General features: G+C 47.5%; 1 protein-coding gene across 2 annotated transcripts in view; it reads right to left on the bottom strand.

The window, feature by feature from the left end:
- The window catches only part of LOC144103929 (atlastin-1-like), a 34,815-nt gene extending 9,519 nt beyond the window's left edge, over nucleotides 1-25,296 (bottom strand). The window contains exons 1-8 of one of the 2 annotated variants that reach the window (XM_077636650.1): nucleotides 25,142-25,296; nucleotides 15,001-15,328; nucleotides 14,730-14,942; nucleotides 14,442-14,660; nucleotides 14,228-14,392; nucleotides 14,121-14,177; nucleotides 13,994-14,065; nucleotides 11,551-11,697 (exon numbers count right to left, since the gene is read on the bottom strand). In XM_077636650.1, coding sequence (XP_077492776.1) covers nucleotides 11,551-11,697; nucleotides 13,994-14,065; nucleotides 14,121-14,177; nucleotides 14,228-14,392; nucleotides 14,442-14,660; nucleotides 14,730-14,942; nucleotides 15,001-15,321 — 1,194 coding nt within the window. In that variant the 5' untranslated portion in view covers nucleotides 15,322-15,328; nucleotides 25,142-25,296. Of the gene's footprint in view, nucleotides 1-11,550; nucleotides 11,698-13,993; nucleotides 14,066-14,120; nucleotides 14,178-14,227; nucleotides 14,393-14,441; nucleotides 14,661-14,729; nucleotides 14,943-15,000; nucleotides 15,344-25,141 lie in introns of both variants that reach the window. The other variant, XM_077636651.1, reaches the window with a different exon arrangement.
- Nucleotides 25,297-25,431: the final 135 nt, after the last annotated feature.

Below are 25,431 nucleotides of genomic sequence, written 5' to 3'. Positions count from 1 at the left end.
AGTCAGTTTCTCGTCGGCAGTGGAGAAAAAGAGCTCAAGCGACAGCCCGAGCAACGCAGCGTCCGCTCTCTGCTCCTGTTACGATGTGCCTGAGCGTAACACCGGGCGAAATTGCAATTAGGCAAAAAGAAGACCCGAGCTTGAAGGGCTGCTTCGAAAGAGTCGGGGAAGAAGTGAAAAGAAAGAAGAGTCGTACGTCATTCGAATATCCAATGGTAAATGGTCTTTTGCACAGGGAATGCATATTTAGTTCAGGATGGCGGGTACAACAGCTGCTGTTACCGAGAGATATGCGAGAGACAGTGCTACGCTTAGGACATGACGCCATTATGGCCGGACATCAGGGTGTTCAAAAAAAGGTGTCTAGGATCACCTAGGAGTTCTTTTGGCCGGGTGTTCATAGTGAGGTTAAGCGCTTTGTTCGCTCATGTGACGGGTGCCAGCGCACAGTTTCGAAGTGAAGAGCTGGTCTCGTACCTCTGGGCAAGATGCCAGCCATTTGCCTACCGTTTCAGCGAGTGGCGATTGACATTGTGGGGACAATCTCTCCAGTATCCGCCAAAGGCAATAGATATGTGCTTACTCTGGTAGACGTGACCACTCGTTGTCCTGACGCTATTCCACTGACAACTATTGACAGTATCCAAGTGGCGGAGGGTGTTGTGGAAATGTTTTCGCGTTATGGGTTCCCGAGTGAAGTTTTGAGTGACCGGGGCTCAACGTCACATCGGAACTAATGAAGGAGGTTAACCACCTGTTGTCAGTAAGGCAGTTACTGGCGACACGTTCCCATCCCATATGTAATGGGCTTGTAGAGCGGTTCAATGGCACCCTCAAAAATATGATCAAGAAAAAGTGCCAGGAGAGACCTACTCATTGGGATAGATATCTCCCAGCTCTTTTGTTCGCTTACCGCGAAGTACCGCAAACGAGTCTTGGTTTCTCGCCCTTCGAGATGTTGAATAGGAGAACCGTTAGAAGTCCACTTGCAATACTCAAGGTGCTGTGGGCTAATAAGGAGATTGCATCAGATCTCAAGACAACATACACATACGTTCTTGAGTTGCGGGACAAGTTAGAAGAAACATGCAGGCTTGCACATGAAGGCCTGGAAAGGGCACGCGAACGCTATCAGGGCTACTATATGACAAGAAAGCCACTCACAGGAATCTGAATCCGGGCGACAAGGTTCTAATCTTGCTACTCACGGATCATAATAAGTTACTGATGCAGTGGAAGGACCCTTACCTTGAGACGCAGAAGAAAAATGACATGGAATAGGAGTTATTGATAAATAACGCCGAGAAGGTTTTCCATGCTAACATGTTGAAAAAGTACGAAGAAAGAGTTCGCGTACAGTGCACCCCCAAAGCAGCATGGTCGGTAGTAGCCGAGGAGACAGATGATGTTGTTGAGGTGCCCACGTGCTGTGGGGAGATAAATGCGGAGGGGATGAGGTACTAATGAAGCCCAATGTGAATGAAGACAGACGATCACAGCTCTACTCCAAATCAAGGGGGAGATGTTTTCGGGTGGGCCAAGCATAACGCAGGTCACATGTTACAAATTACAGCTCACTAGAGATAGAGCCAACTGAGCAGCTCTAGGTATCTCTGGGATGTATCTTGTTGTTGCTGTGTTAATGTATCTCTGGGATTTATCTTGTTGTGGTTGTTGCTGTTGTTGGTGCTATGTGATTATACACAGGAGTGTGTTGTGGACACAAACATGTTTATTAAGGCCTCTGTATGGACAACGGCAGTGGTGTGTTAGTGTTCTGGAAACGCCGTTTTGTGTGCTATGTTAGTGGTGTGCTCTTGGTGTGTGCTGGACATCTGCGGTGTGTTGTGCTGGGTCCAGAATCGCCACAGAAGATAGTCGGTTGGCTGGATTGCTTGAAGATGAGTATGACGTGAGCAGTTTTTCATGAAAAAACTCTTGAGAGGGGGCCCTTGTCACATATAAAAAGGAGTATAAAATAAAATTTTAAAGGAAAGAGGTATAAAGAAGACGTGGATTAACGGAAGAATAAATAAAATGAAGAAGCGTTCGATGAGGTGGATAGAGATTATTGGTGGAGAAGCATTCGGTGAGGTGGAGGGAGATGATTGGTGGAGAAGAGAAGAGAGAGAGAGGGTTTATTGATAGGAAAGGCAGAGATTGGCCTGAAAAATAAATATCTGGCCTGCTACTCTGCTCTGGGGGAAGGGAAGAGGAGATAAAAGAAGGTCACGATGGGGGACGATGATGATGGGAGGAGGCAGATGAAAAACTACTTAAAAAAAACAAGGCACACTTTCTGACATCACAAACGCGAGACAAGGTCCGTGTCGCTCAAAAAGCGTGAGAGCGCTCGCGTTGCCTTTACAGTTCTAAAAATATCTGGCCAAGCGCCGAGGATCAAATCCTCAGAGAGGAGCGATGTGTCCATAGGCTATAAATGAGAGAGGCAGAGCGAGGCCCGGTGGGGGGGGGGGGGGGGGGTGGAGAGAACAGAGAAGCGGAGACTCCAGCGGCCCAGGGACGCTTCGGCTGGAAGAGAGCGACGCCGGCTACTGCTACGGTGAGCTCGCGTTCTACGACTCCGCATCGTGGACTTCCTGCCGTTCCTGAGCCGTTCCGGAGAGTCAACGGAGGAAGCTTCCACCTTCTACGAACAGAGGTGCCTCCAGCACTATTGCCACCCATCCGGGTGGTGCCCGCAACGCCAACAACACCAGCATCACATCCTCGGCCGCTTGGACCGGGAGCTTGTACGACGCAGCCAGCGACGGCGCCAGCGAGGCCAGTCGCAGCACGTCGAACGCCATTACGGCGCCGGCTACTGGACCTATACAACGCCGCAGCCGCACCGAACCAACCGCGAGCCCGAACGCCGGCCGCTAACAGGAGAACGCTAGTAGTAGTGGCTGGTAGCCGCGCTCCCGGGTCGTGTGTATTATAGTCTTTGTGTTTTGTGTTAGTTTTGTGTGCGAGTGTGTGTGTCACGTAGGGTGTATTAAATGTGCGTCTGTATGGGTACACCTGTTGCCTAGTCCATTCTTTTGGTCCGAGTGTTCTCCGGAAAGATCGGTGACAATCAGAGACGACACGCACCGTTCCTTTAACGCTCCCTCTTTAGTCACAACGTCTTCGTCATCATCTCTTTCACTATGCCATGAACTTCGTCTTCCTTGTTGCTGCTGCTCCACACATACTAAATTAACGCAGTACGACGCGGCTACCTGCGGAAATAAAACTTTGTTGGAGGCACTCAGATATCTCTTAACTACAGGAAGGCGAAAACCGTTTGCGACACATTGCACTGATTTGAATTTAGCGCCCTTGAACCTTTCAGTGACCTCAAGATTACGTGACATCACAAGGTCACGCGCCCTAGGTGGCGATGTAACGGACGGACGGTCACCACGAGTACGAGTAATTAAAGACTATCGCCTTAAAACTGACTCCGTATAGTAAAAAGCTGTCAAAATGAATAGAATACATGACCATGCAGCGATGCAGCGATGGAGCGGAGGCGTAGAGGTAGAGCATCGGCCCCGAATGCAAGATGATCGGGGTTCGAATCCTGGTGCCGCGCAATTCTTCGCCGGGCCTTAAACAAAATTCGCGTGTCGATGGCATTGCATGACCAGGCCTAGGGTGCGGCCTGGTTTCGGTTCTATGAACCTTCAATGAACAAACCAATTAACCCTCGGCCCTCAATCCCCAGCGGTTTCGGAGCAACCGATCACAGCGGGGGTCAGACCTGTGACGCAGCGGAGAGTGCTAAGAATTTCTGCTTTCGCACAGGCCGCCATTGGAATCTGAACGTGGCAACGCTGAACGCCAGAACTTTATCTAGTGAGGCTAGCCTAGCACTATGGTTCGGGGAACTAGCGGGAAATAAATGGGAGGTCATAGGGCTTGGTGAAGGTAGGAGGACAGGTGAGGCATATACAGTACTAAAGGACGGATACGTACTGTACTATCGCGGATTAGCGGATAGATGAGAAATAGGTTTGGGATTGCTCATTAATCACAATATCGCTGCCACCGTAGACGAGTTCAATAGAATTATAACGAGAGGGTAGCAGCTATTCTAATTAGGCTCAACAGGAGGTACAAGCTGAAGGTGGTGCTGACCTACGCGCCTATGTCCAGCCATGATGAGCAGACCGTTGAAAGCTTCTATGAAGACATGGAATCGAAAATGAATAAAAATTGACGGTGGTTTAGCTCTAGTTAAACATGGGATGGCGCGATAGCTACAGCCGGCCGAGTGGCACTTGCTCAGCTTAATTGCAAAGCCAGCCTTTGGCCGCCCTCCGTTTCGCTGGGCGTTCCTTCTTCATTTTCGTCCTACTGGACACGGCGCATGCGCACAGCTGTGAGAGATCATTTTTGCTGGCGCGCCGTGCCGCCGGCAGCAGCAGCTTCTCCGCACCACGTGGCTGGTCACGTGCCCAACCAGGTAACGAACCACGTGATCAGCCACGGCGCCGCGCCGCCGACAGCTGTTCCGCACCACGTGGCCAACCACGTGACAACGTGGCGGTGCAGCCACAGGGTGGCAGCGCCGCCACGATGAAGGGTCAAAATGCTACCGTAATGAGCTATCGCTACAAAAGTAAAACCGCACTACACTGTACTGATGGGCGACTTCAATGCGAAGGTGGGCAAGAAGCAAGCTGGCGACCACGTGGAATACGCGACAATGGGATAGGTTCTAGAAATATCAGGCGAGAGTTATTTGTCGAATTCTCAGGTAGAAATAATTTACGGATCATGAATACCTTCACCTTCAAACGAGAGAACAGGAAGTGGACCTGGAAGAGCCCCAATAGTAAGGCTAAAAATGAAATCGACTTCATACTATGCGCACAACCTGGCATCGTCAAGGATGTCGACGTCGTCGGATAGGTGCACTGTAGCGACCACAGAATGGTAAGGTCTCGAATTAGCTTAGACTTGAACAGGGAACGAAAGAAGCTAGTGAAGAGGAAGTCTATTAACGAGTTAACCAAACGATCAGGCAGGCTTTCGTAAAGGATGTTCCACAATAGATATTATTCAGACTAATAATCTGGTGATAGAGAATCGCGCAGATAATAACCAACCTCTATATACAGCCTTCATTGATTAGGAGAAAGTATCGACTCAGTGGAAACCTCAGAAGTCGTACAGGCATTGCGTAATCAGGGTGTAGAAGAGCGATATGCCAAAATACTGGAAGATATATATAGCAACTGCACAGCTACCTTAGTCCTCCATAAAGTAAGCAATAAAATTCCAATGAGAGAGGGCGTCAGGCGAGGAGACTCGATCTCGCCAATGCTATTCACCGCCTGTTTACAAGACGTATTTCGAGGCCTGAATTGCGAACAGTTGGGAATAAGAGTAAAAGAAGAATACCTAAATAATCTGCGATTCGCTGATGACGATGCCTTGCTGAGTCTCCCAGGAGAAGGACTGCAAATCATGATCGATGAGTTAGACAGAGCAGTACCGTGTGTCTTAACATTAAAATGCAGAAGCCCAAAATAATGTTCAACCGACAAGCAAGAGAACAGCAGTTCACAATTGGCAGCGAGGTGCAGGAAGTAGTCAAGGACTTAGGGCAGGTAGCGACAGCTGATCCTAATCATGAGAGGGAAATGACTAGAAGGAGAAGCATGGGTAGAGCACATATGACAGGTTCTCTCAGATTATGAATGCCAGTTTACCAATATTCTTTAAGAGAAAAGTGTAGAGCAGCTGTATTTTACCGGCACTCGCCTATGGAGCAGAAACCTGGAGGCTAACGAAAAGGGTTCAGCTTAAGTTAAGAATAACGCAGCGAGCCATGAAAAAAAAATTATACGTGTAACCTTAAGAGACCGGAAGCGGATAGAGTGGGCAAGGGAACAAACGCGGGTTAACGACATCCTAGTAGAAATGAAGAGGAAGAAATGGGCTTGGGCAGGGCAATTAATGCGAAGGCAAGGTAAACGCTGGTCCTTAAGGGTAACTGAGTGGATTAAAAGAGAAAGTTCGCGCAGCAGGAGGCGGCAGAAGGTTAGGTGGGCGGATGAGATTAAGAAGTTTGCAGGCAAAGGGTGGATGCAGCTGGCAAAGGATAGGGCTAATTGAAGAGGCATGGGAGAGGCTTTTGCCCTGCAGTGGGTGTAGACAGGCTGATGATGATGGTGATCACATGACCATAGGAGCATATTATGATGATGACGTGACCGTATATACTTATTTGTGGAGTGAAATTAACAAACGCAAGACAAGTTTGCTTCGTCTCGCTTTCAATCTTTACGTGACCGGTTTTTTCAAACCCTTTAAAATCAGTACACCCGTGGTTTCGTTCAGGCTGATCATTTCGAAACGGATTCGTCACGTTTATTTAGGAAGTGCTCTGCTTTTGCAACTGTAATAAAAAATCTAAACCCTCTAGAAATTGACTATGCGTAGAGGCTTCATCAGTGCGCGTTCGATGAGAACATATTACCTATTCAGTGTATGTTTATCACAGAGCAATAATGCGCATACCTACTCATCTTATCGACGCTAGTGTTCTACGTCCTTAGACCAACGAGCCAGCTGTGTAAAAGGTACGAAGTAGCTGCTTGCCTACGACCATCCTTTTTACGTAGTCGGTGAAAAAAGAGTCAGTAGCTGCTGCATCAATTCGTCGAAATAGTAACAGAGTCTGCAATGTGCAAGAGAGCCAAGACTTCTATGTAGTCATCAGGTAAAGGCGCAGCCTGACTGGCACTAGCTAAAGAAATTACTTTCTTGTATGTATTTCCGAAGCCAAGACAAATTTGGAATTTTTCAGAGTAACAAAATATCGAGAGGAAACCTAAGCAGCGCCCGAACGGTACGACGCCATAGCTTAATGAGTTAATACCCATATATGCAGAATAGGCCATTCTCTGCTTAACACTGATAGATACCTGGGATTCCTCACATGTTTCTTGGCGCATTGGTGCAGCTGTTACGCGATGAGCCTCTGTCATGCGATGGCAAGCGCTGCCAGCGATGTAGCATGTACGACTGAGGTTGCCCTTGCCGAGCGACCCCTAGAGACCAATGAGTCATTTACTTGCCACCTACAACGGCACACAGTTTGCTCACAATCCAGTGGGCAGGTTGTGAGGATGCCGCAAGGTTACGTGACCTACGCGGCCCACCTTCCTGCGAGGTTGCTTCTTTGGGGATTTTTCGTCGATTTTTCCCTCGCAGTCAACAAAGCCGACGACGCTGGTGGCGACGCCTGATTTTCCGCAACACGAGCTCTCGCTTCAAGATATAGAGAGTGGAGGCTCGCTACAAGTTAAAAAGGGAAATCGCTGGTTCCGAGAAGTCATAACAAGCGTTGTCGAGGTGTCATATGAACAGCCAGGACAATAACTGTTTTAACGCTCAGCACATGCAACTATAGCCCTCTACAAAGGTTTGATCCCTTTCCGCATACATTCATTCCGAAGAACAGTCGGAAAGGATGGCTGCCTTCAGCAGCCGCCTTCTGTGGAAACGTAAACTATTCACTTCACGGCTAGATATTTTTCATTTGCTCTGCCCGCATTCTTCCAGAAAAGGAGAGGTGCTGCAGCATTTCTCTTTGTCCGACATCGTCCGCGCTCTGCATTACGCAGGATGAAGAAAGCAGCTTATTCTCGCCTGTGTGGGGACCTGCCCTGCAGCCCCCTGAGTTTGCTTTCCCGCGAGGCACCGTGCAGCGGCGGTCTCACCTCGAGGCTGAGCGCATTCCCTAGTGAGTTACATTAACTGGCAAGAGAGGGCGCCAGCATCGCTGCGCGGAGACTGCCAAAGCCCGCGCGCGGGATTGGGGCTTCGGCTGGGATCGTCGGCGAGGGCGGACGTGTCGCTCGCGGCTCCGCTCTTCAACGGCGGGCGAAGAAGCGACGGGGAGACAGGCTCCCGTACTCGTCCCGTCCGACCTGCGGAGTTTATATCCCTTGCCCTAGCGCGGGCGAACATTCGCTCGGAACCTTGCTGGTGAGTCGGAAGACCTCGATTCATTAGCGTACCTTGTTGCTAGCTGACGTTATTGTTGCTGTAGCAATAAATGCCTGTTTGTGTCAGCCAATGTGTCGTTCCTTTGTTCCCTCAGAGCAAGGCCCGCCGTAGTTGGCGTGCGATGGGTAGCGTACGCGATCACGGGGTGGGGTCCGGGCAGCTTTGAACCGTGTCAGCCGCGATCGAGTGGGGAGAACGTACGTATCTCCCCAATTCAACCACCACATCTGGCAGCCCAACGTGGGGCCTGCTCTTGGAACATTGGACGACTGTCGGTTCGGTTCGAGGAACGCTCTTTGTCCGGACTTAAAAAGTGCTAGGCCTAGAGTGAATTTTGTTCGCTAGGACCTGCGGCATGCTTTCTTGAGTGCGATCTGTATTGTGCTGCAGCATGTTTGAACTTTTCGACATGCTCAGCACTTTTTTTTCCCTGGAGATTCTTCGCGAGAATCACTTGGTCCGCATCGAGGGAGCGCCAGGCCTAGCGCCCGCGGAGTCGCCGAGCCCGTAGCGAGTGAGTACGGAAGCCGCGTGGGTGGTCCGAGTTTCTGTATATATTTTCTCTACTGTCTCTTTTTAGACTCTGTGAGTCGCGGCTCCGGGAGCCGGGTGGCCTGGGGCCACGGGTGCCGCTACGAGCTCGCTGGTATTGCAGCTCGGCACCGGGCGCTCCGACACCGTCCGATACGGTGGGCGCCGACCGCTCAGTAGTTGCTTTGTGCAGTGAGCGGGGTAGGACTACCCCACAAAGCTGACGTCTCCTCGCGGCTGCGCGCACATAACCCGTTTCGGGTCTTTGTTGTGGTCACGGTCGTTGTCGGAGTGGTAGTTAGGCCTGAGGCTTTCGGAGCTGCCTGCACCACGTTAAAAGAGACGCGACCACCGGACCGTGTCGTTGAGAGGGGGCGCACTTTGCTGCCCGCCCGTTTTTTTTTGTTTGTAACCTCGCACGAACTGAGCAGTCTCGTTCAACTCAAGAAAGGGCTTTGTTCACTCGAACTTTCCGTTTGCACAACCGCCGACACATTTTGCTAGCGAGTTAGGCATTGTGCCACGAGGCCCTTGCGGATGCCGTTTCCCCTCTCGTGACCTACGTTAAAGGCACGCCGAGAGCGTTTCGGCAATTTTTCAGATTCGGTGGAGCCACCCAGGCTTGCTGTCCGGTGCACATCGTCTCGCTGCCACCTGCTGCGACGGAGCGGCCTGTATCCTGTTCGCCGCATCCATCCGGGGCAGCTGTGGCGATACCAGTCAGCAGTCACCTCCGGCTGCTGCTGCCCTGGCAACTACTGCAGGATACTGGCCTGCAGTTTTCCCACCGGCCTTCGATTCGTGGGCCTGCGGACACGGTAGTCCGCGGGCCATGCGAGTCGTCCCAGCGGAGACCTTCACGCCGCTTTCAGAATACCGCGAAAGTCTGCGTGGACGCTGTCGGCGTTTTCTCCGCTGCAAGACGTGCCTCAAGGACATGAAGACCAGGAGACTCCTCCATAGGATGTACTTTCAGGCGCGTGGGTCTATTTAAGGTTGGGGGGATGTGGGGACCTGCCCTGCAGCCCCCTGAGTTTGCTTTCCCGCGAGGCACCGTGCAGCGGCGGTCTCATCTCGAGGCTGAGCGCATTCCCTTGTGAGTTACATTAACTGGCAAGAGAGGGCGCCAGCATCGCTGCGCGGAGACTGCCAAAGCCCGCGCGCGGGAGAGGGGCTTCGGCTGGGATCGTCGGCGCGGCGGACGTGTCGCTCGCGGCTCCGCTCTTCGCCGGCGGGGCGAAGAAGCGACGGGGAGACAGGCTCCCGTACTCGTCCCGTCCGGCCTGCGGAGTTTATATCCCTAGCACGGGCGAACATTCGCTCGGAACCTTGCTGGTGAGTCGGAAGACCTCGATTCATTAGCGTACCTTGTTGCTAGCTGGCGTTATTGTTGCTGTAGCAATAAATGCCTGTTTGTATCAGCCAATGTGTCGTTCCTTTGTTCCCTCAGAGCAAGGCCCGCCGTAGTTGGCGTGCGATGGGTAGCGTACGCGATCACGGGGTGTGGTTCGGGCGGCTTTGAACCGTGTCGTCCGCGATTGAGTGGGGAGAACGTACGTATCTCCCCAGTTCAACCACCACACCTGAGGAGAACATGATTTAGGACACTCACTTGCTAGGCGTGGAAAACAAAAGCGGACATCATATGCCTATAAAGCACCGCTTTTCTTTAGTTTATATGGCCTGTAGCTTATTCTTCTATCGCCGGTGATGTGGAAGGCGCAAGGGCACACTGGCATGCACTATTCGCTCTGTTTGTCACATAACTTCTACTGGAGCCAAATAAATGGTAGGACGCTCAGGTTTTAACGCCGTCGTCGCAGGCTGGCACCACCTGTACACTCTCTAACGCGTTATTTCCTCTCTTACGAAACACCGCCTAATAGCGACCCGAATACTAGTGCCCTTTAAAGAACTGAATACATTGGGACCGCTAACAGTTATTTTAAAAATAGCGCCTAGGTGACGAGACGACTGTTAAAGGCGTGAGAGAAATCTATGTGAAGTCACGCTTCTTGGCCGATCTTCCTGACAAAAGGGTAGACGTCCCTTGTAGGTGTTGCTACAATGGGGAAAGAAGGGTCTCCTCCTAGTCAAAACTTTCTCGACCGGAGCAGTCGTGTGGTGTAGGTCAAGCGAGACAGAACGAAAACTGATGCATCATTCCTTTCTTGTTATCACAAAAAAGTGTTATCATTGCCCACCGAAGAAGGTACAATCGTTGTGAAACGAGAGGTCCTACGTTTCACTGCCGCCAAACTATTTTCAACAAATATGCGAGATGGAAGACGACTGGAGAAAGTTGTGCTCTGGTCCGAGGGGGCTAGGTATGCCGCTTTTGCATTGTGGAATTTTCAGCGTGGATGCCTTGCACCTCGAAACGGTGCCTGGTTGAATTATTAGACACTGACAATCTTGTGTTAGAGTTTTCTATGCTGACGCTTCTTAATTTTCATATATTAACTGAATTTTCTGCTTGCATCACACTGCGTTCGAAGGCATCGAAATTCCATGCTAATGTTTCACGCATAAGGTGACATAGGGCCGTCAGAAAGCGCACTCAGCGCTCATGAAAAAGAATAAAGCACTGGATGCCTTTTGAGAAAAAATATGATGTAAATGAAGTAAAAGACGCAGAGCAAGGCGTACTGATGAGATCGACGATCGATTTTTTCCGCACTTGTTCTTAGAACGCCCGGAAGGACTTAAGGAATTCAAAAATAAAGTAAAAAAATATTGCAGTTATGATCATGTCCCCAATCTAAGACGGAGGCTACTGAAAGAATACTGACTTATTTGAACTAATAGCAGATTGCCCCTCCCTGAAGCCGAACACAGCTGTATTTATATGCCTTGTCATGGGTGGACTGAAGAAAGCGCTTCATAAAAAGTGAACTTGAAGGGAGAAAGTGTATGAGTGCAGAACTCATGACGAGGTAATGGGCATGGAATCCTGCCTGCCCTAACTCGCTGCTACATTAGGCGAGAATGTTTAAAATGTATACCCACCTCTAAGAGCCTCCCTCTGTAGAGCTTCTCCAGGTCTTTGCCACCCACTTTCGCCACGTCGTCGAACATTTTAAGAGCAGCATTCCTGTGTTCCTGGTGACCGCTGGACAGCTTCTCTGCATCGAGCATCGAGGCTCCACCGCATAGCTGCAGGTGTCCAAACATGTGCACGTAAAATCACCTCAGTAAAACAGGCTGACTTACTCCACAGCACCGGTCCTTTCTACTGGCTCTCCTCTCTGCTGCTACGTCGATTGTGAGGAAAAATAAACACTTATTCTGCGGCATGCGTGTGTGCATAGATGTTGGCGTAATTTGTTTTGCGCTGATTTTCTTTGAGAGACCATACAGCCATGTCGCCTAAGCTCTCTCTGTCTCTTTTCGAAGTGTTCGTTTTAGGGGTGTCTGAATATCGGAAGTTTTCCAAAAGTGAATCTAATTTAATTTTATTAGATGCGCTGAGCGAATGAAATTGTACGCATACAATATTATTGGAAGTAAAGCGAATACCCGCCCTCAAGTTTTCGAAATGTTTTGGAATAACTGCCACAAAGTTAGAATAGGTCACACTGTAAATTTTTTCGACAACTCTTCCAAGATGAAGGTCCCCTCCGACACCTCAATCTAAGCTTCCGAAATCGGACTGTGCGAGAAAGAGGATTCAAAGCTTGAGCTGGACTATTCATGCGGTGGAATTCCTAAATATTGCATTCAGTATTGAGTAAACGCCTGCTAAAATCTCGGTTTTTCATGAAAGGGTCTCTTTCTCGTTTTCAGTGTTACGCTATGCAACACGCTTCCAGAAATTAGCAATTCCTGCCTTCACGCCCGATGTTGGAGGCCATGGCTCAAGCTCAACTTACATTTGGCACGTGTTTTCGCGGTCTTCATCAGAAGCCAAGGGTTAATTTTTCTATGCGTATAATATCAAAGGAGAGAAATAACATGCCGACATCGTGTTGCGTTTCGTCTGATGGAGATCCGTGTTGCGCCTTTCGATAGATGCGGAGTTAATTCCGTGACCTGCAGAGCCGCCACCAAAGATTCACTCTTCCGCCTGAATATTCGCTTTGTACAGCTATTTACACAAGAAAGGAATAAGCAAAGCTATAGGAACAGTAATCAATCCAGTATTTTACTAATCAATTCATATCCTATTCGCTTTCTGACTATGATCTTCGTATTCGATTTGGTAGCGAAACGCGTATTCGTGTTCGAGTTCATTTCGGAATAAGTAGCGGTGTAATCTTTGCTGCATCTAGATTAGAGTACCCCTCTGCAGGATTGCATGCGCGATGTTCAATGCTTTGTAGTAATTCATATGTAAGGAACAACACGAGGAATGACGTTACTAAAAAAGCCATTCTTTACTTGTTTTTTTACGTCACTTCTAGGCACGTAGCCAGCGTTGACTTTGCGTGCACAACACGGTTGTTTAGAATCATCGCCTCCTATCGGCGCCTCGGCAGATGCGTTTGTTTTGAATTTAATTCTCATTATGCATGCTATTGACCAAAAATGCTCAGATTACAAGACCGTGCGAGGGCGGACAAGAGTACTTGCGAGGGAGGCTGGGAACATGTGGTCGAACGTCACAGAAAACACCTCACAGAGAAAGACTACGCGTCTCAATAGGCTCCAACGTCTTCAAGGAATCTTTGTTAGGTAATCTCATAAAGATATCGCAAACTCATAAGCGGCAGAAATTTGTTTCTCGCACTACGCCTGTTATGCTTCTACGGCCAGCGTAGCAGATGAAAGGCTCGGCGTTTTAGGGACATATATCGCTGAGTAATCCCTTCATCTTACGTGGTCGCTGCAACACGCATATTTCTTCAATTTTTTTGCATATGTTTTCTTCAAATCCCTTCAATCTGTACCCGCCATTGATAGTGTACCAAGTTGGGGTAGTCATTTTCTTCAGTTTTATCTGTCCCGAACGGACAAACATCTGCGTACAGCGAGATGAGAATTTAGCCTCTTAATACATTCCTGTTCGCATCCTCCACCCTCTCAGTGTGTTTAATATTTCGACTCAAAGCACACACTTCGGCGGGCATGCCGGAAATGCGGTGAAAAGCGTGGAGTAGCGACAACGCGCCCTTTGTGGGCTTACGTGTGATGACTTCGGTATTGATTCCTCAATAATGAGTTGGCGAGGGCCGCGAGGTGGGGAAGAACGCACAGTTGCGACATCAGCTCGGGAAGTATCGGACGTCCTCCAGCACGTTAGACTACAGCAACGTACTCTCCTGACTCAAACTTCGTGCCCAGAACAGCATTCGTCTTGTTTAAGTGTGTCTTTTCAAATGTAGTCTGGTTTTCTGTAGATATAAATCCGTAAAATAGCAACAACTGTAAATAGGAGCATACAAAAAATAGCCAACCTCACTCCTGTGAAACAAAGCAAAGCAAAATGAAAAAGGAAGAATTTTACGCATACCTGATTCATTTCTTTTATGTACTTGTCGGTAGCGTCCACCAGTGCGCTGACGTTGTTTGCCACGCCTGTAGCCTAAAAAAGAGAAGCAATTTCCTGAAAATTTTCGGCATGTAAAATAACACCTCACCTCTCGCATAGACATGGGGCCAGGCACGTTCCCTTTCTTGAAAGCCTCCGCGAGTACCTGCGAAAATTTCCCACTGTGACAACGGCAAAAATGGAAACTTCCCATACCTTAATGTAGGCGTACAGCTTCTCGCAAGTAATATTGGCGCCATTCACTGTTTTGGGCTGCAGTGTTCTTGGGTGGAGAAAAGCAGACACAAGCTTCTCTAGATGGTCTATGAAGCTGCCTTCAATTTCGGAAAGGCTACCTTTAAACTCCCGGTCCGTCGCCACCTGCATGAGAAGAACTTTAATCCATGCACATCAAAAACCCGTGCTGTACCTTAAGACCTGGATGCGGCATAAGAAAGCACTTGATGTCTTTGAAGGAGGAATAGATGTCTTTCCGCAAGTTTCGGAGCTCTGGGGGCTGTTCGTCGGATATCTTCAGGAACTCCTTCAGGAACCTCTGGCCTCCTTCCTCGCCGTAGCTGAACTCGTACGGAGAACTCCAGTCCCTGACCAGGAACAATAGTTTCTGGAAGGGCGCATCGTTCACTTCCTGCGGTAGCAAAGGTGTCAATGTGCGAAGGAAAAGCCTTCATTGCACTAGATTTGTCTCAATACGAACCTTTTGCACCAATTGGCCATAGTCGCAGAAAAGCTGAAGATGCTGAAGGTCGTCTTCTCCAATGTTCTGCGAAAGGTTGTAGATCTGCACTGAACTCGACATTGTGCTGAGTGCGAAAATTATCGCAGATTCTTTCAGGGTAGACTTCCTGTCGAACGTTCCCTGTGTGTCCATGAACACCACAGCCACCTCCCCGCATTCAGGTGTATTAACCTGCAGGCAGACGGGGGTTGTATCCTTCGCTTTCTGCCAACGAAATGTATGGACTTACCACAAACACTTCACTCCACAGTAGTATGCCCGTCGTCTCCCGTTCGGATCCTCCGCGCCACTTGAATCCATCCAGCGTAGCGCCACAATCGTTTAGCCAGTTACTCTGGCATTGGTTGGCAAAGTATCGTATGAAGAAGTTCAGTAGGAACGACTTTCCTTTGCGAAATGCTCCAGCCACTGAGATGACAACCACTGGTTTGTTCTTGACGTGGTCGGCCAGCAGTACTCGTTTCAGTGCTGCCTCGTCCAGCTCGAAGCTACCGTCGGACTGGTGTTTGAAGATGGGCACGGCTTGCGAACTGCTCGACCGGTCCGCCATTGCGCCCCTGCGTATATGAATCCTCGAGATGCGGCGTAAAATTCAACTCTATACTTATCAGACGTCATAACTGAGCTACCAAAGTCCCAAGACGTTAAAATGCCACGTTTTCTTAGAAGGTTGGGACATAGGGCGCGCATTTTTTGAACTAGTTTCTTTTGCTACCCTTCTGAAATATAGGCTATTTATGTAGTTGTATACGTTTGCTGTTGTATACCTTTCTCTCGAGAGGTATTTGCAAACTACCATTCATAATTTGAGAGAACCTGACATTTGCGCTCCACCACTTTATTTTCTCAGTTATTTAACTCTCACGATCCGGATCAGCGGTCACCACCTGCTTTAAGTAGACGTATTGCCTTAACACTTCCAGCACCTTGTTAAGGGTTGTGAAGTGTGGTTTCTTTGCGAGACTGTCATTTTTTTAAGCGTTGTTTATTGCCTTAGGGCATAAAAATATGAAGTGAGAGATGAGAAAGATGGTTAAAAAAATGAAAAAATGTGGGCTGATCTGATGAAATCAAGAAATGAACGATGATATGGACCCTGTGTCCAGGCAATATAAGAATCCGGATTGTCCGGTGAGAGTCCCACTGCCGCCAGGTGCCGAATTCTCGTCGGCTTCAGCGCCGGTCACTCCCACAACTGGTGGTGAATATCCGCCTCATGATCTCTGTTCTTGCAGACTGGACACCCGGGGCGGGGATATAAATCTTTGAAATGCGGCCACTTGCGCGTCACAGCTGGAGTTAGGGCAACCCCGACCCGTATCCTCCGAAGCGCAACCTCCTCTGAACGGGTAAGACCACGGGGGAGGGTTACCGCACACGGAGGGATTAGAGCACGCGTGCGGCGCCGGAGGTGTTCCTTTCTTGTTAAAAGGAGGGTAGTGTCCTCCAGAGTGAGCACTCGAGGCAAAGACGAGGTTGGGGTTGAAAGGCGGGTGGGTTGTGCAACCACGCCTGGTTTACCAAGCCCAATTCCAGCATTTGACGAGGGCTCAATGGGATCGTCTAGAAGCTGTTAATCAAGAGTCAATGAGGGCCATAACTTGCCTTCCCCGCATTACCCTGATCGTGGCGCTCCACGAACATTCGCAGCCGAATACACTAAATAAGCTGGTGCAGCAACGGCGCGATGCTCGCCGCCTAAAGTCAAGCCTTACACACACAACATGTGCACTCAGGGCATATGCTTCATCTCACTCCATTCTACAGCCGCCCCCGCCAGTGTTTCATCCTTGGCGTTTTGTGCAGCTAAGCGACAACAAGCCAACTGACCTATGTCGGTCATCATCTACCCGCGCGGCATCGTTGTTTCGCGACCGAATTACAGACCAAGACGCCAATCTGCCACATGGCTTCATCGTTATGTACGTTGACACAAGCATCCAGGCCTGCGAAACAACAACGGCAGTTTACTGTCCTTGCAAGCCTGTTCTAAACAAAACGTCAAGTTTTCGCCTCTCAGAACCTCCTTCCTCCTTCTGTGCGGAGATGCTTGCGGTTCAAGAGGCACTTTGCTCTGTGGCCACCGTTCCCATGCTACACACGGCCCACATTTTCATTCGCACCGACGCCCTTCAAGTCACATGCCTACTGCGACGAGTCAATCGTACCCCAGAAATCTGCCAAGACATCCACCGTCTAGCGGCACGCATCCCGCAAGAAATCCGTATTGAGTGGGTCCCGCGTGACCTCCTGAGTGCACAAAGCCGCGCAGATTCTGCGACCCGCCTTTCGACTCGAGACTGTAATTATACCTATACCTTGTTTATTGCCGATCCCACGTATCCATAGAAGCTTTCAACAATCTGGTCATCATGGCTGAATGTAGGCGCGTAGGCCTGCGCCATTTTCAGCTTGTACGTTTTATTAAGCCTAATCATAATAGCCACCCTCTATAATAGCCACCCTCGTTTTATTAAGTCTAGTTGCCACCCTCTGGGCAATGCACAGCACAGCACGTGTCCGCCCCTTAGCACTGTATACGCCTTATCTGTCTTACTAACTTCGCTAAGCTCTACGACATCCCATTTAATGCCCGCTAGTTCCTCTAACAGCACTGATAGGCTAGCCTCACTGGATAAAGCTCTAGCGTTAAATTTTAACAGGTTAAGTTTCGAATAGAGGCAGTTCCGGAGCCACTGGTTCTTAGCATCCTCCGCTGCGTCACAGGTCAGACCACCGCCTTGGTTAGTTGCTCCGCAGCCGCTGGGGACTGAGGGCCGAGGGTTAATTGATTTGTGCATAGAAGGTTGCGGCGGCATACTACACCAGCGTGGCGAAATCTTGCTCTGGAGAGGGAGTGCTTTTTCGGTTCTGTTCACTGAGTGCAGGCCGCACCCCATCCATGCTTATGGATTCCCATCGACGCGCAGAGATTTTTTTCAAACCTGGTTCAGAGTTTCGGGAAACCGCGATTCGAACCCCGGTCCTCTTGCACCCGAGTCGCATGCTCTCCTTTATGCCATCGCTTAAAACTTAATTGTATCGTTAAAAATTATCGCAGCTACTTTTGAGCGCACAGTCTCCCATGCAGAAAAGAGTATGATGAAAATGATTATGGGGAATATCTTTATCGAGGGCGTCTGTGACACCATGACCTGAGAGATGCATGCAGTGACAGCTTCTATAAAATGTTCCATGACCTTTGCCATAGCCTTCTCTACCGATGCTTCTATGACCTGAGACAGGCTAGAATCCACCAGTCTTCCGCGCTGTCGCACAAGAGTAACCATGTGTCATTTCCTTAACAATCACAACGGCCTTGAGCCTAGATCAGCGAAGCTCCTTAATAATCTCCTCAGCCCTCGCAGTACAGTTTCAATAATTTGCAGAGTAGCCACCACTGCACAACCAACTTGGCTAATTTTCTTTAGAGCACTGTTTGGGGCCGTGGCTTGCACCGCACGCTTAGCACTTTTAACTTGATTTGGAGGCGTTAGCACTGTGGCCAAACTTCAAACAATTGTGGAATTACAGCCTATATGTGCAATACTGATCCACTCTAAAGACCAGTGGCCACACCTTGAACAGAGGGGAATATTTCTCGAGCGTCTCTGAAGGACTGAGTCGAGTGCCAATACCCCGCACTAGACCTTTACAGCATGTCAAGTGCAGGGGGTGCCGCCGTATTGGGCTCTGTGCCATATCTAGGTCCCGTATGTATTCGTGATTCGTAAGCCATATTGACTGGTGAATTTAGTCAATATTAACTAGTAGCTGAAGAATCTCCCCTACTCTTCTCCGTACTCCCCTACTGCCCTATCATCTGCAGTCTTCCTGCCCGTCCTAGTACTGAAAATCGGTACTATGCGCTGTCTTTTATTTGCTCATTGTGCATTCGTCTTCCGAGCTTCTTTTCATAATGACTGGCTCTGCATGCGTAGGAAAGGACAACCTTAATTTTGTACCTCTTAGTAAGCCTAAGTACAATGACTGTCAGTGCCGCCCCTTGAAAAAGGGAACATTACAAGGGTCGGATAGAGGAGGCAAACTGATACTTTCCTATTCTTGGAAGCCACCAGAGAAATTGCTGGCTCACAGAATTATCAAAAGTGCTTCCGCTATGAGCGGACAGAAATACAGCTGCAACTTCCCTCTGCTCCGTCGCTTGTATACAGGTCCATTCATCCCTCGCAAACTACCAGTCCAGGTTTTCTCTGCTGCCACTGTGTCACAAGAATGAGGGCGTATGTGGGCCTCGGGCGAGGAACTGCCTATAGCGGAGCGGAGTTTACGGATTCTCTCCCGGGCACCTACCCCTAAAGAATTCTGGATGTCTGGCCGTGGGACGCGTCTACCGATTCTGTTCCGGTGGGTTTCCTGCTGTGAGAAGTTCATTCAATTACTGTTCACAGCAAAACTTCGATTCCTGCGCCCTTTCTTCCTATGTTTACGTTTCTCCGGCATCAAGACATTGACTTGTAGCCGAGAAAATCGAGTTTAAAAATCATCCCCCCTTACGAATGAAACTCTGGACGTCCTTATTAAAAAAGGCGGGTTGCCAAAGAATTCAAGTGTAGCGCCCTTCTTTGGCTGCGCCTAGAGCACGGCCAAAGCGTGCCCACGCGAGAAATAATAGAAGCCGCGGGGCTCTTGCACGGGCAGCCACGGCTGGCTGTTCTTTTCTTCCCTACATCCCAGTCAGCTGCTCGTTAATTCGCTCCTAAGGCAGGCTCCTACATAAGCAAATTCCGATTTGGAGTAGCCTCTGGGAACCACGAAAAAAATTGTTTTGACGCATGAATTTCACTTGCGAAGGCAGCCTGTAGTCGCGCCATATCTATTTCCTTTCGTGGTGATTTCTAGCTTTTAAAACCTCTGTTTTCGGTAAGAGTGATTTATGTGATTAGAATGCGGTACACTTTCGAAGCAGGCCAACATCAATCTGTCCTCAGTGTCCCTTCAAGCAACCAGACGCTTGGCTTCTTATCATCCTTAGTAGTTATGGCAGTCTCAAGAATGAACTTGAAGAAATGGAACCGATACTTACAGATGCCCACGAATAAAGCACTCATACTTAACTTCACTCATTCATACTTCGACGCAGAGATGGCGTAGAGGTAGACAGTCTACCTCACGCACAAGAGGACCCGGGCTATAACCTCGATGAATCCGCGATTCTCCACCGGATTCGAAAAAAACCGTGTGTTAATGGAATTGCATAAGAAGGCTTGAGGTACCGCCTGATGTCTGTGACCAGAACCGATAAAGCACTCCCTCACCAGAACAGGATTTGGTCACCCTGGTGTAGTACTTGGACTCAACCGTCTGTGAACAAACCAATTAACCCATCAAACTCAGTCCCCAGCGGCTGCAGAGCCATTGACCACGGCGGCGGTCAGACCTGTGACACAGCGGAGGGTGCTCAGAATTTCTGGCTCCGGACAGGCCGCCATTGGAATCTGAACCTGTAAACGTTTCACGCTAGAACTTTATCTAGTGAGGCTAGTCTAGCAGTGCTGCTCGCGTAACCAGCAGGGATTAAATGGGATGCAATAGGGCTTATTGAAGTTACGAGGACAGGTGTGGCGTATATAGCACTAAGGGACGGGCACATACTGTGCTATCGCGGATTAGCGAATAAACGAGAACTAGGTTTGAGATAGCCCATTAATCAGAATATCGCTGGCACCATAGAGGAGCTCTATAGAATTATAACGAGAGGGTAGCAGCTATTTTAATTAGGCCTAATAGGAGGCACAAGCTGAAGGTGGTGCAGGCCTACGCGCCTACATCCAGCCATGATGACTAGATCGTTGAAAGCTTCTATGAAGACGTGAAATCGGCAGTGAACGAAGTAAAATCGCAGTACACTGTAGCGATAAGCGACTTCAGTGCGAAGGTAGCCAGAAGCAGGCTGGCGACCACGCGGTAGGCGGCTATGGGATAGGTTAATTCTAGGACTAGCAGGGTAAATTTATTAGTAGAGTTCGCAGATAGAAATAATTTACGCATCATGAATACCTTCTTCCGCAAACGAGAGAAGAGGAAGTGGACCTGGTCTTAAGAGCTCTAATGGCGAGACTAAAAATGAAATTGACTTCAAACTATGCGCTCAACCTAGGATCGTTCAGGATGTAGACGCCCTCGAGAAGATGCGTTGTAGCGACCACAGAATGGTGAGGTCTCGAATTAGCTTAGACTCGAAGAGGGAACGAAAGAAGCTAGAGAAGAGGAACTCCATTAACGAGTCAGCGGTAAGAGGGAAAATAGAGGAATTCTGGATATCGCTGCACAACACATATTCAGCTTTAACTGTGGAAGACGATCTTAATGTTCTTAGAATGAACAATAATTGAACACAATAGAAGTAGGCTGTAGGATGGTTCGACACGATAGCGGCAAGCTATCTCAGGAGACGAAAGATGTGATAAAGAAACGCCAAAGCATGAGGGCGTCTAACCCTACAGACAGAATAAAACTAGCAGAGCTATGGGGGGGGGGGGGGGGGTAGCCGACATAAGGAAGTTTAATATAGAGACCATCCAGCATCCCCTAAAGAAAGGACGTAGCCTCGGAACAGCGAAGAAAAAACTTGTCATACGTAAAACCCAGACGCAGCCAGTGAGACAAGAAGGGCAATGTTATTAGCAATATAGATAAGAGAGTTTAAGCACCTGAAGAGTCCTACACAGATCTGCACAGTAGCCAATGTAATCAGAAGGTTAACGAGAGAGACAGTAGCGCACAGCAATGCGTCATCCTGGCAGTAACGAAAGAGGAAGCAGAGACCCATAAGAGCAATGCAAAGGGGAAACCAGCTGGTGAGAATCAGATAACAGATCTGTTGAAGGACGGAGGGGAGTTCCTGTTAGAAAAACTAGCCACCCTCTATACGCAGTGCCTTATGACCTCGATCGTACCAAAAACTTGGAAGAACAAGTCCCAATAACTCAAAGCTAATGCATTGACAGAGGTGAGTAGCGCAGATACACACAACAGATATCACAGCTACGATGCTAGTTTGTAAACAACAGACAAAAAACAAACAAATTTGTTACATCGCAAATTGGAATAAACAGCAAAATATTCGCAAGCATTATACAAAAAGCGAATACAACCCAAGTTCAGAAAGTGCTCGCAAATTCTGTATTGTGAAGTGGTATTTGTTTAAAACCTTTGGATTGTAGACTGAACCATTTGAAATCCATAATTTGTGCGAGATATTGGAACATGCCAGAGTTCTGTGTGCCTCGTTGAGCGTAAAGAAGTGCTGCTTTTCAGATTTCCCAATGCTTTCCATGTATGTGTGCTTTTACGTATTTCAGATTTAAGTGTTGACAGTATCTCAGTCATATAACTTCTGTAATTTTACGATTTCGAGTTTATTGAAAATTGGAGATGTGTGGGCATCATAAGGCTTCTTTGAAATCACTCGTAGGGCCTTTTTTGTTTATTGTTAGATTATATATTACCTTCAAGGCGCCGTTTCACCATACTAGATAACAGTATCGCAAATGCGATTCAAACAGGGCTACATATATTAGACGGTTTTGGTGGACCAGGAGGAAAAACATGCACTTCCATAGTATACGTAAAGCATTCGAGAATTTAGTCTGCAGGTAGTCAGTTTAATGGTCCCAAAGCATAAATATTACTCCCAGGGATTTAGCGGCAGGACAGATTTCAATCACAGAGTCATTTAAGTGTAGGATCTGACCAAAGATACGTGCACCAGGACATATTTTTTACGGAATAAGACAGCTTTTGTTTCAGAACAATTTGTTACTAATGAATTGCTGAGAGACCATGTACAAAGTTAACTGAGAATAAGATTTCCACGCTTTATTAGATCATTGGCATCTCTTCTTGTTAAAAAGATACTTGTGACATCTGCATAAATAATATAATTAGCGGAGTTTTCAATCTTTACAAGATCGTTGATATATGTATAATGAATAAGAGGGGCCTCAGAATACTGCCTTGGGGAACGCCACATTTATTATCGCGGACAGTTGATAATTTCTCGGTCAACGCAAGCGGATTGATGCCTTCCTTTTAAATAGCTACCTTAACAGATCAGTTGGTAAACCACGAATTCCTTACCAAGACAGTTTTTCTAACATAGTGATGCGATTTATTCGGTTCAAGGCTTTTGAGAAATCTAGAAAAATCCGTTGTGTCAGCAGTCTGTTCTCAGTGTTGCGTAGTAATAATTCCTTTTGGTGTAACAAAGCGACCTCCGTTGATAAACCTGGTCTGAAGCCATACTGAGCTGAAGTGAAGAGGAAAGTGAAGAGTCTAGAGTGAATTATTTTTCAAACGACTCCAAAAACAACTGCAAAATAGTTATGGGTCTATAGTTACCTAAATTATTTCTGTCACCGCTTTTGAACAAGACTAAAACTTTTGCTATCTTCATTTTCTGAAGATATATATTCCTGCACTTAAAACTAGATTGCAAATATGTGTTACGCATGGAGCGATCAAGACTAGCAAGAAAATGGCTGGTGGCATTTTTATACGTGATTTGAGGACGTTGATTGTTACCATCCAAGTAAATTCATGCCAGCATATCTTCTATAGTTAGAAAAGACTCTTGCAAAACTATTCGAATACATGTGTTTGTATACGGCTACCTTAGTAAATAGCAACAAGGATTGAGACCATGCCATTCAACTTACGCAGCAGCGCTGTTATTAAGAGAATTAATGCCGTACTGCAGAAGCTATGGCAGCAGAGTTGTTTAATACGCTTTTAAAACGCAATCGACGCAACTGATTATTGCATAATTATAAAAAAAATTAAATTACAACGATTGCGGCTGTAACATTTTCTGACCCCCTTGATGTTATGTTACTTAAGAGCCGTCATAGTGTAGTCGTGATGAATAACATTTCGCCTTTACCATACAAGTTTCAAAAAGTAGTTCCGAAAGGATATGCAGTAATACGTTGCTACTTCTATGATATGTTATTTTTTTTATTTATTCATACTGTTAACCCTCTGCATGAGGGTCATTACAGGGAGGGAAACATATACAGACACAAGTGCAATTCTCTTCGCTAAAAAAAAGAAACACTCAAATGCACAGAATTACAGATTTGCACAGCAATCTTCCAGGAACGCGTTCACACCTATCACAAATTTTTCTACATCTGTTTGGTCCACAACGTCACCTGGTAGTTGATTCCAAATTTCTACAGCATCGGGAAAAAAGGAGTAGCGATAGACATCAGTACGTGTAATAATAGGTTGTAATACCTTACTGTGATTTTTCCGAGGGCAACGCTTCAGGGGAGGTGTAACATAGTGATGTTTATTAACTTTGACTTTATCATTCATTATCAGAAAAAAAAGTTTCAATTTCTGCTTTGTTCTTCTTACTTCTAGTGATTCTAACTGACACTCTTTTATCATTGCTGTGACTGAATCAGTGGGGCGTTAGTTAGAGCATATAAAACGTGCTGACATCCTTTGCAATCTTTCCAGTTGCCGTTTTAAACCCTTTTGATGAGGACTCCACACTGCACTTGCGTACTCTATGATTGGCCGCACGAACGTCTTGTACGCAATCAATTTAATTTCTCTAGTCGCATTCGGCAACTTCCTCCTCAGGAAACAGACCTTCTGGTAGGCTTTTAAATAGACATTTTCAATATGGGTGCGCCAGTCAAGATTATTTGTTAATGTCACTCCCAAGTACTTGAGACACTTTACTTGATCTAAGGAATTTTCACCGATATTGTATCGTAACATCATAACATTCTGCTTCCTTGTTACTTGCATGTAATTAGATTTTTGGTAATTTATTTCCATACCCCATTTCAGGCACCACGAGTTTAACGACTGAAGACACCTATTTATGTTCATCTGATCTGCTCTGTATGATCAACTGCTCTATGTGACCTGCTCTGTGTGATCAACTGCTAAAATAATGTTATGTATGCGGCCGAATTCTGTCCGATATTACGGCTTAAGTTAGTGAAATAAATAAGTATAGCTCTGCCTAGAAAATAACACTAAATGCAGCAAAACTAGAGAACATAATATTTCATTCCTAAAGGAAGAATTCATACTAATATTCACCACTATTTTAGCCCTGTCCCAAGCTGAAGACACACTGAGGCGTAAGGAGTGACTGTTATTATAAAATGCTAATATTAACAAGCCACACGGCCTCTCATTTGCTCTCATTACGCGCCCTTAAGAAAGAAAATATGGTGCAGACGACATCAATTCTACGCTTGCGTTATGTTACTATTTGGCACCTCTAAAAAAACATTTAGTTATCGGATGAAATCAATACTATGTTCAAGGAAACTTAGGCTTCAGGGCTGTAAGTGGAAATTATTTGGAAAGCATTAGCTTACTTGCAGTAATAGAGCGCGCAGACGGCTCCACTCCGTGGACACTTGTAGCAGCGACTCCGTCAGAGCCTGCCAAGTGACTCTCCTCTAAACGGCGCAGACAAAAACGCGAGTAAAGGGTGAGGCATACTCAGTCGAAGCGCTGTCTTCATGCGCGGAAAAATGTAGTTCCGAAAGCGCGCAACTGAAACAGCTCTTATAATCTACAAAAACTGGAGGAGATTGCTCTTCAGACGAACGCGGAGTGTCGGTGCATCTATGGCGCTGACAAGGAAGAAGCTGCCAAAAAGTGC

This window comes from Amblyomma americanum, chromosome 9, assembly GCF_052857255.1.
Source record: "Amblyomma americanum isolate KBUSLIRL-KWMA chromosome 9, ASM5285725v1, whole genome shotgun sequence".
In the NCBI taxonomy this organism is placed as follows: Eukaryota; Metazoa; Arthropoda; class Arachnida; order Ixodida; family Ixodidae; genus Amblyomma; species Amblyomma americanum.
Note: the sequence above shows the minus strand (reverse complement) of the source record. Positions and strands in the feature narration are given on the sequence as shown.